Source organism: Talpa europaea, assembly GCF_964194135.1.
Source record: "Talpa europaea genome assembly, chromosome: 2".
Taxonomy (NCBI): domain Eukaryota; kingdom Metazoa; phylum Chordata; class Mammalia; order Eulipotyphla; family Talpidae; genus Talpa; species Talpa europaea.
This window is the reverse complement of record NC_140068.1, coordinates 32,039,496-32,057,774: the sequence shown is the minus strand read 5'-3', so window position 1 is coordinate 32,057,774 and position 18,279 is coordinate 32,039,496. Positions and strand designations below refer to the sequence as shown.

General features: G+C 33.6%; 1 protein-coding gene across 1 annotated transcript in view; it reads right to left on the bottom strand.

Annotated features, from left to right (window-relative positions):
- TRDN (triadin) overlaps nucleotides 1-18,279 on the bottom strand; it is a gene marked incomplete at both ends in the record, with an annotated part of 274,757 nt that overhangs the window by 209,402 nt on the left and 47,076 nt on the right. The window contains one exon of the mRNA XM_084258151.1: nucleotides 6,957-7,016. Coding sequence (XP_084114277.1) covers nucleotides 6,957-7,016 — 60 coding nt within the window. The remainder of the gene's footprint in view (nucleotides 1-6,956; nucleotides 7,017-18,279) is intronic.

Below are 18,279 nucleotides of genomic sequence, written 5' to 3'. Positions count from 1 at the left end.
CAGAAGTTTTAATATGGAAGAAGAAAAAAGTTCCTCCCTGTCAACAGCTCTGTTTTGGCAAGTTTCATCTTAGCTAGGACTGTTTTAGCTTGGGACAAAATAAGCTTGTTGCACCTGCTAAAGCTTAATTTGTTTGTCATTCTTATTCACAAGAAACAAAAGTCCCCTTGGTATGCCAATAATTAAAAGCAAATGGAATCCACCATTTGGAGGGGCCCTGTTGTCTGGCATATAGTTGGCATGACCCTGTTGTTCCTGCACTTGCCCAGACTCTGACCTTTCCTTGGCCAGGACATTAGGCTCAACTAAATCTAAGCACGTCTCTCCCTCTCCCATATGGTAGCTCTCCAGCACTCTGGAAGCTGTGCTCTGTGCTTGTTACGGTGCATTGGCCTGCAATCCAGCGGTAAGGGGCCTTTTCTGCAGTGTCCTTTTCTGCAGTGTCAGAGCTCACAGTGTGCCTGACCCATGTGTTTCTTATCTTACAGGTCAAAACCCTCCCTCAGGGCCAACCATGGGCATTCAGGCCAAGTTGACAGAACTTTTGGCTGATCTCTCTGCTCTTTCTTCAAAAATCAAGATATGTTGTCAAACATTTTAAAGTATTGATTTGTATAGATTACTGTATTCTTCAATAGATGGTTTGCAAATGAATGTGATTAACAAAACTATAGAACTCATACATGGCATCAGAACTAACAGATGGGACTAAACCTGCTTGAATGTGCAAACCAAAAGAAATCAGATGGATAAATAAGCAAGCTTATACCTTTGTATTATAAAAATGTTATGGAATACAGTTATTTCTAATAGATTTTGCTGGTTTCTCCGTTAATAAATTCATCAAATTTTCATGTTTATGGCACTTTTTGGTTATGGGAGGTATTGGCAATAAAGTTATACACAAAATTTTAAATAGGTCAGCACTCAAAGAGCTATATAAAATTCATATATTAATTCATCATTTGTTATAAAACAGCAAGATACACATTCATTTTAAATCATTTTAAAAAATTCTGCTTTAGCCACCACACAACAATATATGACAGTTGTAATCTTGGTTGGTATTATACCTTTGTATGTGTTTCACTGATCATCACTAATTTGAAGAATTTCTATTCCAGACCAAAAATGAGCTATACACTTTAAACTGAATAGAAAAGCATCTTGAGTAGAGAATCTTCTCAAAGATTTTATTTTTTTCATTTCTCCTAAAGTTTTTACCATTTTTAATTTAATATAAGCACACAATTTTAGGACTAATAGAAACTTAACAAGTCAATAACCTGAATTTCTCTGTCCATGGATAAAGATAATTCAGTTTCATAAGTCCATGGCAGTGTAGAATAAGAAGATAGTTATTAGATTGCTAAACTTACTCTTCATTCCAAAACTATCCAGCCCTGTCCATGACTGTTAGCTATAATCTAATAATGTATATACTTCTTTTTCATAAATTATATATATTTTTGTATTAAAGTGAAGATAAAACAAGTTACCTATTTGCAAAGTTCATCATATATATATATATAATGCTTTAATCACAAAAGAGATTTTTCTTTAATTCTAAAATAAATAGTTTTACTCTCAAATCTCATTTAATTGATGGGTAATTTCCTGTTCACTTGGAGCTACAGAGTTCCAGTCAGAACCTCAATTGCAATCACTTCCTCATAAGTGAGCAGTCACTCCGGAGGAGGTGATGCACAGCTTCATGTAGAGCCTTCTGCTCTCATTTCCACGATTAGCTTTCACAGCTGTCAGAGAGGAAAAGAGAATATATTGTGTACTTTCAAGAGTCAATAAAGTACAAAGAAGAGAAGGCAAACAAAAAAGTCTACACAATACAGGCTGCTGACTAAATTAATTTGTGGGTTTTGAGAGCATTTTCATGAAGGGTTCCAAAATATTTAGATAGATTTTATTTAGTACCTCATCCTCTTCAACTTTTAAAGCTCATTTTCAGCAAAATCCTTTACCAGCCTATGATTCTAGTCTTGATAATTGTTTCCCCAGAAAAAATCTTATACCATCAATCAGGATTATTGTTCAAAATAACCCTTTTAAAATAATGTTCCTCTGACTTTGTGTATGTGATACTGTTGTGGATTGAAATGTGGCATCTTAAAAAGACTTGTTGAAGTTCTAAATCTTAGTACCTCAAATCGAGTCTTTTTAGAGAAGTCAAGATGAGGTCCCTATGGTGGACCCTAGTCCAATATTACTGGTGGCCTTATGAAAAGGGGAAATTTGGACAAAGACACAGACAATCATTTCAGGAAGAGACAGAGGCACAGACACAGGGAGAGAATCATTGGAAGATGCAGGCAGAGATTGGGGTAAAGCGATAAGCAAACCACCAGAAACTGGGAAAAGCATGATACATAGTCTCCCTCACAACACTCTGAGAGAATCCATACTGCTGAGAAATTGATTTTTGACTTTGAGCCTCTAATTGTGTTTTTGGTAAGTAGTTATGCCAGCCGCAGGAAGCTGATACTCATATTAGTGATTGAGCTTTTCTTTTACACCCTTAGCCAATTTCTCACCTGGTTCTTTAAAGATTGACCACTAACCTAGCTTTTATGTCTTCCAAGTTAATTCCCAGAGTTCATGCCTAAATTAAAAAAAAAAAAAAAAAAAGTCCTAGAAGAAAATTGCAGAGAGACCTACTCAACAATGGAGGCAAGCTGGTTATTTCCTCAAACAGCACCTCTTAGTGGAGTCCAGGACACCTCTTAGTGGAGTACTCACTATCTGATGGTATAAATGTATAGTATATTTGGATTTTGAGATCCCTTATTGGACTGGGGCTTATTCTTCACTGAATTTTCAGTACCCAGCATGGTTTGGCACAAACATGTGTTGTGATTAATGTGTAATAGTAGCTAATGACTATGACCAGTTTTTCCATTTATGCTCGCTGTCTGCCAGGATACCTCTGTTCCCAGCAGCTGTTCCACTCTGATGTTGACCACATGCCAAATACAAGCACACACTTCTGCCATATGAACTTTCTCCCCATTCCTGAGGCTAGTTCTTTACCCAAACACCAAACACCCCAGATGGAGGAAGCAGGCACCTATTTTTCTGAAATGTTAAAGATCTTTCTTTTTTCTACGAGTTTTCTTAGAATTTTGTTTTGTTTTGTTTTCATCTAATTATGTGTTTACCACTGTGTTATAGTCTTTTTCTGGCTTGTTCTACTCTATATGAGTAGAGATTGAGATGTTTGATAGTTAAGTTGAAATATACAATAAATGTTATCTGAAGCTACAATAAAATCTGATTTGTAAAATAAAGCTATATTTAATAAAACACAACAATGTGGAAGAAAGTCCTGGAGAAACTGTTAAAGCAAATTACTACTTTTCTCGGAATGGTTGGATAGCTGTTGTTTTTATTCTTTATAAAATTTTTGTTGTAGTAAGATTGGTTAAACCTATGTATACTTCAGGTGTACAGTATTGTAGTTTGTGGAACTCTCTACATCATGATCTTCACCAAACATCAAGCTTCTATTCACTACCATGTAATTGGCCCTCTTAACCCACCTCCCATTCCTTTTTGTACCATTACTATTGAAAGTCTAGTTGTTTTCATTCTTTTTATGCATTTTCCAAATTGTTGAAATTAATCTGAATTACTTTAATCTATACTGTTATATTATACATTTTATTGTGGGTGTGTTTAATGTGGGCATTGCATAGTTTTGCCTTTTTATGAAGTTTACTAACAAATTCACCAATTGCTGTTGACCAAATGAATTTGACATTACAAAGACCCCTTAAGTTTGAAATAATTACATATAGATTACACAGGAATAAATTCCAAAATTGTTGACTTTAAAAACAAATATATTCTGTATGACCATTTTGGCCTATACAATTTTTCATTAGAAACCATCTGGAATGGAATCAACATCCTTCAGGCTGCTACCACCAGAGCAAATTACTTATTGCTCATACCTCCTATAGTCTGGAGAACTCATTCCACCTGCTCACCAGGGGACATTTAGGTGAACAGCAATTAGGTAAACATATTGGTTATCCAGGAAAAGTTCTATTATGTTTGTAAGTTTCTTCTAAATAAATGAAATATTCCACTGTATTAAATATTAATTCAACACAGAGTCACAAGTAATACAACAATCTGATCATATTTAAAAAATAAATTACTGCTTATTTTATGTGGAAGAAATAAGGTTAATTCAAAATTAAATATTCACTAACATGTCAGGAACTATAATGCCTTAAGACTAAAATAAGCATTCATTGCCAAACTAAAAATTAAAGGGCTTGCTCTTCAGCTCCACAAAACTGTTGCTTGCCACTTTTCCTAATGAAAAATATCAAACAAAATAAACAGAGAGGCAAAACAGAAATAACAGTGGCCTTGGCATCATAAGTTAAAAATCACATAGGTAATATGGATGAATATTAAAAAGTACTTGATTTTCTCTGAAAAGGACTCAGAACAAAAATTATTTTTAACACATCAAAAATGAATTCACTAGCATATTTATATGCATTATTTTGACAAAGTATGCTCTCTGAAGTTATATATTCTTTGGTTTTTCCATATTGCCTGGGATGAGTAAATTATGCAGACTTCCAGGAAATTCTTAATACTTAACACCCTGAGCTTTAGGAATATGTTATGAATCCTTGAAGGAAAAAAACAAGGATAAAAGGATGTTATCACTTAAACTTTTATCTCTACCCAAAAGACAACAGCATCAACACAGATTGTTTTTAGACTCAGAAATTTGTTGGCAACAGGTAACCATCACAAACTACCCTTATCTTAGATGTATTGTATCTTTTCTTAGAAGAGTTCGAAATGCTTTGATAAGAATTTTAATTCCTAACTATCCATTGTGTATAACTATAACTGATATGAAACATAGCATACAGAAAATACATCTATCTGCATATAGCAACAGGTATAAAACCTCATCCATTTTCACTAAATGACCTAACAAATTATTTTTCTTTGGGAAAAAGCAGACATTCTATGTGGATGAGAAAACTAAGAAGTAACATGAAATCTCTATTATTCACACAGAATAATTGTGGGAAAAAGGAAACTATCTTTGAAGTTCAAATTAAAGTTGAACAGCTAAAGCTCCATTTTCCCTTAGCTAAGAAATATTCACTCTCCCAAAATATATGTGGTCTGTTCAGGAAATATATTCAGTCTTTAACCCAGTCTTTGAGAAATTTATTTTAAACTTCAGCCAAATTTCACTGTTTTAATTATGCAAGACTTACTAATTTAATAAACTCACTCTACAGCCCACTGCTCAAAGTCTTTACAGCAGGATTCTAATAGAGCCAGGTCCAAAATGCAAATGGTGCCATCTGCATCACCACATCCACTCAAGCAGCACTGCCATTAAATTAATAGTACAGTCTGCAAGATAAAACAGCAGAAACCCCAAACGTGTGAAACCAGTTGGGTTTCTGTTTAACCTCTAGCAGATAGAAACACGTAATCAGTTCAATCATGGCTTACTTAGTCAATCTGTACCCAAGAGCTGATCCAATTTCTCTGACCAAGGGAATTAAGAACCAAAAAAGGAAAGTGAGCAGTTAGGAGACATTAGTACTCTGCGTACAAATATAAATAAATATGCGTCAGTTGAGTGTCAATATTCCTCACTGTGTTAGTTTGACTGACCATTCTGGAACAAACTCAAACATCAGGATTAAATACAATATCTGCAAAATGACTTTAACATGACATAAAAAAGAAAGTATGGGGGGAAAATATATTTACATATATTTATATTGTAATATAGATTCATTTATTTAAGATTAAAACTTCTATTATTTGAAACTTTACCATTTGCAACTGTGAGAAAGTAATTTTATTGCAATAGTAAACTCACTGCAGATAATTTTGTATTAGCCAGTTTTTTTATAAAAGATTTATTTATGTATGTATACAAAAGCTGGGGTACAGGCCAGAGGTGGGGAGAGAGGATTCACCAGAGACACAGCAGGAAGCAGAACAGGCAGAGTGACTGAAATACACTGCTGAGGGCAAGTCAGGAGACTTCTGCTGCGCCATGTGGGTAGCTCCCTGGCCGGGGATAGAACTCGTGCTGCAGCGGCTGGGGACAGCTTCATAGGTTGTGTCTTAACCCCTTGAGCCACCAGGAAGGCCCTGTATTAGCCAGTTTTTGATATAACATCTAATTTTCAACCCAGGAAAATTCTTTAATTTTCAGTCTGTATTAAACAAATATCTTAATTACAAGATTTTTTTTTTTTACCCTGGATTACCCAAAATCATGGAGGCTGATATTTAGAAATGTCCTTTGAATGTCTTTGTGCTCCATAAGTTTCTTTAAAGTCCTATGAGTACACGGCCCACCCCATGAAAATTGATGATTTTAAGATGAACAAGACAATGCTGACCATTATTAATATGCCTTTACTGCAAAATTGCAGTTACTGGATTCAGTTTAGTTGAAAGGGCTATTAATCTTTATGTTGTCACTCTCAATCTACCCCTGGAGGCTGTGGGGCCAGGAATATTTGCAGTGAGACAATGTAATGACTGAACTCTGCATTTCTCTGCCTAATCTTTCAAAGGTACTACAAGACATAAAAAAAATTCAAGGCTAACAAAAATTAAACTAGTTCTTATTATAGTAACATAAGCATATTGACAGTAAGTCAAATCTTAGTAAATAGAAAAAAATTGTAAACAAGATCAGTGCAAACATATGAAGGTACATTGATTCCAGTTTTTAAATATCCATGTATTTATGCATGAAGTTAACTAAACTGCAAAGAAACTTATTTAAATACTATAAAATGTTAAAATAAAAGAATGTTAAATTAAGGATTTGTGAAATGAACATGAACATTCTTTTCTTCCATATAAATACTCCAAAGTATATGTCCTAAACAAAAATACAAATAAACTCAAAATTTAATATTTACCTTTAGTTTGTATTTTCCGTTCAGGTTTCTCCTGTTTTTCTGTCTTTCCTTTATGTATATCTAGTGAAAAATAAAATGTATAATTGAGAAATTCTCTTTTGCAAATGTAAAAAGTTTAAAACATACCTATGATGTAAACTTTATTATTTTAATGTGAAATCTAAATTATCATATTTAATAAAGTTACAGGAATTTAAGAAAAAAGCCTTTCTAATATTTTGCAATACTAGTCATTTATTGAAGTAGGAGAAAACTGGAGTTACTCAAAGTCATTTGAAAACATTTAAAAACTTACATCAATGGAGATGTGTAAACGTTTTCAGTGCTTAAATTTGATCACATACTATAATTATGTTTTATTTCAATTACTTGCAATAGAAATTAAGATTCCTTAGTAAGACTGTTATTTAGATTTAGGAAGATTCATTTTTTTGCATGTTAAATTAAGAATTCGTGAAATGAACTCTAACATCTAATAGGAAATAAATCTCAGAGATAGTATCTTTAACTTATGTCTATAATCAGAATTTGGCATTTCATTTAGCCAATGATTATGCAGATATAACACATTTCATAGAATAAGTTATTTGCTACATTTTCCCCTAAATATCAGGTTTTAACAAATATATCTCTTTTGATGCTGGTGTCAGTATACATATATTGCCATGGCTTAGAAAATGAAGTTAATTTTGAATTTGCAGCTAATTTGAAAAGAAGTAAATTTGAGATTAGAGCTTACCAATATGATTACTACCTCTGAGATGTGACTTAATCTTAAGTATCATGGCTTTTCTTAGAAAAATGCTAATGAGGTTTACTTATTTATTTATCGCAACTTTATTCCACAGATGGTCTGAGATGACGTTAATTACTATATGCATTTAAATTTTCCATTTGTAAATTTTAATTTGCATTTTTGTAATTTTTCCAGATGTCTAAGATGAAGACCAAACATTAAAAAATCCTAGATCTCTTCAAGGAAAAAGTAAAAAAACAGTTACACAATTTCATTCCCGTGCTAAGAAAGTAACCAGTTCTTCCCCCTGCCCCCCACCCCCCCCCCCCCGCACAACCCCTATAGGTCATACTATTTACAGGGCCACCCCTCCATCTTTATCCCATTCCTGACTTTGAATATAGCAGTGGAGATGGAGATGAGGTGAGATGCTGAAAACATTCTGGGAAAAAAAAAAAATCTCCAAGGTGCAAGGAAAGAGCTCCAAAGGCATAGGAAATAGTCATCTTCTTAGGTCTTTTGCCATGTTTTTAAATCTCTTCCCTATATGTCTCTAAATCTTACTCCAAAGCAGAGTCTCTCATCTTAGCAACAATAATTTTGGGGGTAGGGCAAATCGTCATTTGGGGATGGAGCAAGGCTAGATTACGTGTACTCTCGGGGATTTTGCAACTTCCCTGATGTCTGCCTGTTGGATGACTGTAGCCTCCATACTCTTCCTTAATCATGACTACAAAAACTGTCTTCAGATATTACCAAGTGCCTCCCTGTAGGACAAAATGACCCCCAATTTGGGAACTTGTACTTTAGGACTGCTTTGAAGAGGCAAGAAAATTAGCCTAATCACTCGTTGTCACTAAGTATATTGATAGTCTTCAATGCATGAGCCACTAGACAAGAGAGCATATTAAGGATGCGATATATGGTCAGTCTAAAGAGAGATGCTATCAGTGTAAGTTCACACTGGATTTTGAAGAAAGTACAAAAAGGAAAGCAAAATATCTCATGAATACATTTTACATTAGCTGCCTATTGCAATGATATTATTTTTTAGCTATTGAGGGTGATAGTCTCAATTATGTGTAAAGTTGTTTAGGCTACTATCCCAACTCATTCAAATGGACAGTAACCAAGGAGTTGCTGTGAAGGTATTTTGTAGATGTAACTAAAATTCCAATCCATTCACTCTAAATAAGAAAATAATTCAGGATGATCTAAGGGGACTAGTATGAGCCTATTGAAAGGCCCTGCAGAGATCTGAGGTTTCCCAGGCAGAGCAAAGCAGTTCTGTCTGTGGATAATAGCTTTAGGTTAAGCCCACTGGCTCAAACCTGCCTGGGATCTTCCCTTCTGACTGCATTTTCTCCAGGTTCTGCCTTGCTTAGCCAGTGCCCACAATTAAAGGGTCAATTCTATATAATAAATTTCTTAATCTATTAAAAATATATCTGCATAATCTCCTACTTCTGCTTCTCTGGTGAAGCCCTGTTTGAAACATTGAATTAAGTAAAATATGATGTTAAAAATAATTTCATATTTTCTCCTTTTTTAAATGTGAGTCCTCACAGATACTAAGTTATATATGTGACACATTATATTACTATTGAACAATGCTGATCTATTTCTAGTGGTGGGTAAATTAATTTTTACAATCTTAGGTCATTCACAGGATTAAATCTACTACAAGTGAATTGAAAAAAAAAAGCAAATTTGAAATATTCTTCTGTCACTACCACCCTACTTTTTCTTATTTATGTTCAAACCAATAGAATTTTTGGAGAAGATTGTGTAACTCAGGTCAGCAAAGCAAGTAAATAGCCTAAGACTCAGAGTGATCTTTGGATAGGCTCTAAGGGAGTTACTTTAAAGAAGTAAATTCTTATTCCTAGCAGAAATTAATTTCAGTGCAGAATTTAGACAAAATTTTCTAAATTAAAAAAATTGCATAAAATAATACACTGAGAATGAGATATAATGGGCTTAAAATTGTTATTTAGAATACATTTTTTCATTGAGAAGGTGTGTATATCTTAGAGTGTGTGTGTGCTCCTCAGATATCTATCTGCTGGACACTCAGAGATTCTGGAACTCACACTGGAGGATATAGGTGAGCTAGATTCTTCTGCCACATTAGGTACTGAAGGCCTTCCTGCCTGAACAATTCTATCAGAGTCTCCTACCCTAAACCAATTTTGGGAAAGATACTGTTTGAACAGAGTGCTGGTTTGTGGGACAAGACAGTCTTTATCAGTTCATGACCAGGGCACTGACGTTATATAGGTTGAGTTACATAGGTTGAAGGAACCTAGTCAATGAGGCAAAATTTCACCTACAGTGAGCATCAAGCATTCAGGCTTTTGGCAGTGCTACAGGTTTCCAAGTTGTGTGGTGAGGGTCCACGGTGATGCCATCCACTAGGTCAACTCCTTGGTCAAACTACCTTGAAAAATCTCATGTCAACCTCAAACTCTAGGATTGATTAAGCAGTAGAAATAGAATCATGTAGGGATTATAATTAATTTTGGGCCCAAAGCCCAGAATTGTTCTCTTTGTTTTTCAAGTATGGAGCCTTATCCTGGGACACTTGCTCCTGTTTCTAAGATCCAAGTGTTTCAAACTCTGGCTAGTGTGAGAGCACGAAGTTGCAGCCTCAGTTTTGGCCCTGGGTGGGGATAAGGCTGGTTTTTTGCATATCATAGCCACAGTGGCAAATAAAAACCTAGTCTATGCAGAGACATGGGTAATCTTCTCTGAATCTTCACACCAGTTTCAATTTCAATGTTCTAGTTTCGTAGCCACAGTGTGGCTCTGTTAAACTTAAGCAGCCTGTTTGGCTGCCATTATAGTTACCTGCAGTTCTGCATTCCTGTACAAGGTCAAAGCTTCAGAACTGGTCTATCAGCCATAGGAGCCAAACCTTACAAAGTTCCTTTCCAATCAATCAAGAGCAGAATGCTTGATCACCCTGGTAAGGGATCTTGCTCTCAAACAGCATCCTGCATTATGTAGCCCGCTCCACGACTCCCGTTTCTTTATCATTGTAGTGTTGACTGACGCAACACCACAGGCTCACAACACTTTGCTCTCTTACTCTTAAAGTTTTCCAGTAGTACCCCTCTGTCCTACACACCAGTTCTTTGCACCCTTTACTCCCATGTTGTGCCTAGTTTGAAAGATCTCCAAAATGGACAAATGCCCTTGAGATAACAACAGCAGAGGGGCTCTGCACTGGACTCAACAGTTCCTCTAATGGGTTGTACTGCCCTTGTATCACTGTAAACACAGTTTAATAAGTTTTTCCTACACTTTCTACTGTGATATTACTGTTAATGTATGTGATCACCAGCCATTTATCTTTCAAGGGTTTTGTTCATGTTTAATTGTAATTTGGTTGTGAATATATGGTGGAGATAAGTCTGGTGTCTTCAATCTTGTCAAACTCACTCTTTCATAGATTCTTATAGCTACTCATCTCCCTCTCTAAAACTAAAAAAAAATTATGTCACTGAAAAACGTTAAAAGTTTTGATTTAAATACATTTACAAATACTTTTCATAAAACAACTTAAAAAGGACCTACAAAGGATTTAGAGTAACATATATCAAGCAAGCATATTACAAACATTGGCTAATATGAGTATTATTTTATTTTCACTATATTTGATGTAAGTATTGTCTATTTTGATCCACATTAAATTTCCACACTCAACACAATGATTGACATATACTAGTACTTGATAAATACGAGAGAAAACAAATAAATGTTTATGCATGATCATAAAAAAGGTGACTGGTGGATCACATCTCACCTATTCTTTATGATACAACTCTATGTAAGTACTAAAATGAGTATAGCTGAAAATTTTAAAGCTATATGTTCTCATAAACATTTTTATTTTCTATTACATATGCTTGGGAATGGTGCAAATTTTACTTTTTATTGAAATAAAATGTGAAATGTATTTGCAAGCTGAAACATACAAAAATTACATCTGTTTCTTATTGTTGTGGAACACTGAATAATATTACATTAAGGTCATTGAGCATTTTTAACACTATGCCTCAATCAAAACATATTCATAGATGTTTATATGAAAAACAAGGTTCCTATCAATTGAAAATATCACACCTTTAATAAGATATTGACAATAAAATATTATGTCTATTTCAACAACAACAATAACAGGAAAACTGAGGACAAGATTTAAAAATATTATATAATCTAGCTTAAAATTTCTAATCCTTTTCTTCTACATGTTAGGTACTATTAATATTGCAATTCTCTCACATTCCCTATTGATGGTTATGACATATCAGTAATGATCCACATTCCTTTTTATCTATTAATACATGATTATATATTTGTGGTAGAAATTATGAAATTTTGGCATTTGTTGCATATATTTATGCTGGATATCTGAGAAGACAAATATAGGTTTTCTTTATCTTTGTGATCCAAATTGGAACTTTTGGTATAATGGAGGAATTTTGCTTTCCTCATAGTTTAAGCTACATGTCTCACAGGAACATACAATTACTCAATAGACAAACTCTTTAAAACTCCAAATTAGTAGTGAAGATTTGCTTATTGACTTGGTTATTTTAAATTTTTTTCACCTAATATTAAAATCTTTAGGCTGCATAATACTATAAATGTGTATTCATCTATGACCCTTGTTTGCCACAGTAATGATGGTAACCATGGACCAAGAGATTTTCTCAAGATTCTGAGCTTGACTTTTACATGTAACTTGGGAATAAAAGTCATCGATCCTAGAAATGGGGAGATCATTTGCAGCAGCTATTAAAGGAATCAAAATTAGTGAAGTGTATTAAGTGATTCCTAATAATGAACTTATTTTGCAGTGAAGTCTGAGTTATTTTGTTATGTTACCTTCATTTTGCATATGATAGTCTATCTACTTAGAATCATAGCAAAGCTTATTGTTTGATTATAAAATTTCATGTTGATTAAATATTTTATAATTTTATTTAGGGCTTACAGCCAGTTTACAGCACATAATTCTTCTCAAAAAAATATGACACATTGTAAATAAATTTAAAATATAACCAATTAAAGATTTAAACATGACAGATGCAAGAAGTTAAAAGGATAATCTCTATCACCAAGGCAACCAGCCAGATTCATTGAGATGACAAACCAGTTTATTAAATTATTATGAAGGTTGTGGATTTCAAAGAATGCCTTTTATCATTGTTTTCTTTAATACCTCACAAGCACTGGACAATAAAAATTTCCTTTTTACAATTTTTCTCACTTTAATTTTAAAAATTCAAATTATTTATGTGAACATAAAATCTCTATTTGTAAGATTTTTCCAATTGTTATTAGAACACAAAATTACAATTATGCTAAATGAATAAAGCAAAATCTAGTTATTTCCTTGGAGGCTAATGAATGCAAAGGGAAAATATTTTTATTGAATTCTCATTATTTTAGATAAATTTACCAAATGACATATATATATTTTCCATGATTTTCTGATTACTTTCTTCTTGTTATAAAATTTTTGAGGCAACTATTACTGATTAACCATTAATAAACAGTATAGAAAGGAATATTTTCTCCCCCTAGTATTAGGTATTGAAGCACCTAGTGTTAGTGATTGAGTGGGCTTACAGTTCAGATATAGTGATAGGCAAATCATGAGGACAATTTCCTTTATGGATTGTTAAGCATCTACATTATATATGTGTGTATATATAATACATATTTAATATAGGATTAAATGATTTAAAATATATGTATTAAAAATCTGAATGAAATTGCCCTATCTATATTCGTACATTATATATAAAACATTATATAATATACATCAAATATATTAATGAATATTAAAATACAAATGTTGAGATATTTATTTTGTTAGGTTTGATTCATAAAATGTAAAATAAGCTAAACTTTTTCAAGAAAATAATGGTCTCAAAATGTGTCCGCTACAAAAACTTTCAAAATAAATATAACATGATGTTGTCCAATTTCCTTTTTGCCATTAACTCATTAGTCCCAGGTTTATCCATTTTTCCTTTTTGAATTTTATTCACTCCTTCTATAAAATTAGATGTTTCCCCACGTGTTTATAATCTAGACAATGGGGGAAATGTTTACAAATAATACCTTCCATGGATTATGCAGATTTGTATGCAGTTTTGACTGTGTTAGTATATGCTTCATATTTGATGATATACTAGACACAATCAATGTAGTGGTCCATCAGAATTATCTGGGGAGATTTTAAAATACATTCCTAACTGTAGCTCAAATTGATCAATTAGTCTCTCATGGTGAAGGATCTTTTAGTGATCTCCAATTTAAATAAGTTCTTGGGTGGTTTAAAAACCAGAGTCAGAAATAGGAACTACTGTCTAGACCTATCTTTCTCTAATTTTAATGGGCATGTGAATAAAGTGCATATGAGGATGTTCTTAAAATGCAGATTCTGACTCATTTGGTCTAGATTGGGCCTGGCTAAAAATTTCTAAATAACTCCTAGAAGATATCTTAGAAGATATTAATGCATGCGTTGACTTGCAAAAACTAGTCAAGATGAAACTTCTGGTCCAATTTTTAATATATTACATTACAATTATAGAATCATAAAATATGATATCTGGAAAAGACTTGGACATTAGTAAATCCAGCATCTTTGTTTCACAGATGTGAAAACTGAGTGTCACTGAAGTTAAATGACTTAGCCATAGCAACAGGGAAACCAACCTGAATGTCTCCTCATCGTATTCATTTGAGTTTGTTTCAATCATGTTCAAAGTTTTGAGAAAGGCAGGCAGAAGACAAAGCACTGAGTTCCTTCTGCAGCCTAATGGCAACATGCAGCAGTGCAGTTATGGAACTGAGTCTTCTCTAGTCTTGTTTAGGGAAGAGAGCCAAAGATAAATGTACCTACTGAACAATGCTACTAGGACCTACCTAGTAACAAATTTTCTGAGTATATGAATTTTATTTAACAAGTTTAGTCACCTTTCCATTCTCCCTCCTTTTTCACTCACCATATTTTCATATACTTAATGTTCAGCCTGGTATAAGCCCCTGAAGCTGCCAGTAAAGATGGATGCAATGAAATTGCTGTCCATCTATCTTACTCCCTGTGATGCGATACAACCTCTGAATGGTCTAATCCTAAAGTTCTGAATATTTATGATGCTCAGATTTCCTGGCTCTTCTTTATTCACCCTGACCGCAAAGAGTTATTGTGGTTTTCAAAAAAGTGAGAAAAATACACAATGAAAGAACTGAGTTTAAATTTATTGGACTCTTTTCAACCTGAGAAGCTTGAGGGCAATTTAAAAACAGGACTATATAAGGAGAACGTAATTTGTTTTGCTCTAACTAGAGAGAGTTTCTCCCTCTCCCATTGACATGTTATCAGGTATAATCTCACAGGTATAATCTCACAGCCTTCATATTTGGGTCCTGTTTAAACTAAAGGACAGTTCCTTATTTCAAAGAGGAAGTCATTGGGAAGCAAGGAAATTAAGTATAATGCAGAGGGGCTTCAGGTTCCTCTAAGGCAAGTGGAGATTTCATATATAAGTTTGCCATGCCCCTAAAATTGAAGACCAGTATTTCCTGCTCAAATACTGAGTGCACATAGCTCTGAATAATAAAAACTATTTTTTTCTTAACTTTAAAGCTAGATGCCAGGAAATGGCATTCAAAAATACAATTTCTTGTTAAGAGACTTTTATTGTTTTCTAAATATATGCATTCCAAAGGTCATACATGCTATAACGATTATTCTCATCTGTAGATTTATTATAGACTGAAGTTTAAGTAAATTTTTAAAAGTATACACATTATGCTGTACTTAGGAAGGTAGCATAAAAAATTAAAAAGCAAGGGGTTAAGTACAGCGCTGTGAAGCTAACCGCAGCTTCTGTAGCACAAGTTCGATCCCCAGCCTGCCAGGGAGCTACCCCCACTATGCAGTACCTTCACCGCTGCTCCCCTCAGCAGTGTATTTCAGTAGATCTGTCTGTTTTGCTCCCCACTCTGTCTGTCTCTGGTGACTCTTCTCACCCTCCAAACCTATGGCCTACACCCCAGTTCTTGTATGCATAAATAAATACATCTTTAAAAAATAAAATGTGCTATACATACACAATGGAATACTACTTAGCTATTAAAAGACGTGAACTCTTGTGATTTTCTAACATGGATGAATATGGAGGATATAATGGGAAGGAAATAAATCAGGAGAAAGACAAAATATCAGGCGGTTTCACTCATATGTGGAATATAGATAAACAAAACAAAGGGTCAGACCAAACCAAGCCAAACCAAAAAGAAACCCTAGAAATATGACTATAAAGTTGAAAATACCAGAAGAGAAGTGGAAAGGTGGAAAAGAAAGTGAAGAGGAGGAGGCCCAATGGCTTATGGATTAGGGCTATGGGTGAGTGGGTAGTGACTGTGGTGTGGAAATATACATCTGAGTGTGAACCTATATCTCTGCATCAGGTAGTGTTGTAAACCAATGTTACCTCAATTAAAAAAAAAAGGCAGGCATACAGTGGGCATTTAACAAATATTCACTGAATTCACAATATCAAGCTACTTACAATTTAAAAAGTGTAAGATCAATTGCTTATTTACTCACCAAACTGTTCAATACAATCTTTTTCCTGACTTTATACTAAATAATTAACCTTTTATTCATTTGCAATTATTTTAGCTATAAACCACCATGTTACATAGGCCCTCATATTATATTAGTAAGAGATATTTAACTTCATCTGTTAGGAACACCATATAAAAACTACATTACAGTCATTTATTTACTATGTTATAAACTTTCATCATCAGGGGGCCTCCCCAGCTTCTGCGGCGCCGGTTCGATCCCCGGCTGCTCCCCGGCCACCAGAGGAGGGTCCCACATGGCGCGCAGACCTCTTCTGCCGCCCGCTGCTCCCCTCAGCAGTATGCTACGGTCCTTCTGCCTGCTCTGCTCCCCGCTCTGGCTCTGGTGAATTTTCTCACCCTCCCGTGCTTCTGACTGTACCCAGTGCTTGTATAAATAAAATATAAATAAATAAATGAATCTTTAGGAAAAAAAAAAACTTTCATCATCAGATTTGCGATGTTATCATGAAAACTTACTTGCTCTCCTCCACCTAGCATATTGCATGATACATTTTAAAAAAAGTGAAAAATAAATTTGTTGAAGGATAAAACATGTCAGTGTTCCAACTTAAATATTATCTAAGGACATGCATTGTTGACCATGGTGGAATCAGAGACCTCCCTGTTTTGCTCTTTATCAGAATCCAAGGGTTATCGAGGTACCAAGATGCTCATTTTTATTATAGTGACTTCAATATTTTCCTTTGACATTCCTTCAGAAAATATTGGAAATCTCTACATCTCCTTTCACATTTTGAAAATAATATCTGAACTTTTTCATTATATTTTCAAGCTGATAGACTCTAAGTGCTTTATTGACACTGTTCATTTTCAATTTAAAATATATAAAAGCAAGCTGCTATCTGACTCTTGGAAATTCTACAATTTTGCCTTTTCACTTTGAATTCATATTTTCATTCCACTTCTCTCGTAAAATATTTTTCCAAGAGCAATATATTTTTACCCTTGGAAATATTTCTTCTTGATTATGCAGTCATGCTTCTCAAGGAAAAACATGTATGTTAAAATTTCAAAATTTATTTTATATTCCATAATTACATGAATCAAAAGATTAATACATAATAAAATTTCAAAAACATGTTATGTTTGTTATGTTTTTTTCACTGAAAAGTGAAATTCCATTAGAAAAGCATCTCTTTATGACATGAATAAAGCTTTAAAAATCATTCCTGTGTCTCTGGATAAATGTCATCTATAGTTATAAATAGATAGGGTTCAATAAAAAGTCAAATCTTGTTTACTTTTAAAGATATGAGTGGACAAACCTTATGCACATATATGCATACATGAATATTTGCTTTATGAAAATGTATTTATATATATAAACACACATGGATGACAATTTTATTATGGTAATGTTATTCAATTAAAAAAACTTCTAAGTAATGTTAAAATGACATAGGAAACCAATAAGAAATATATTGTTGATGATCTCTCAGATGAATAATTGATTAATGTGTCCTTCGAATTTATTGGAAATAAAGATTTGGGAAAAAAACAAAACACAATTTGCCAAAAATGTGTTGCTCTATCCTGGCTGGGAGTTGATCATTTTCTGAATTTCCTGGAAGTAGTATACCTTTATCAGACTTCCTAAATAATCCATAGGTATTTTTAATACCCCACTTAGCAGTATCTTTGTAAGCAATATATTTGATAGGGTTGAGAAAAATAAAAATGCTGTCATTTGTAGTAATTTTGACTGCAATGATAACATTTTATGTGATTAAAATGCATTTCTTGCATTAAGTATATCTCATCTAAACCTTTCTATTCATGCTCATTAAATTTATGGAAATGTTTGCCTTTTAGTAATGGGCAAACCATTCTTTGATTCAAAACCTCTAACTCAATTCACTTTCTGTCAAAAAGTGTTTTACAGTTTAATTTTTTTGGCAATTTTAG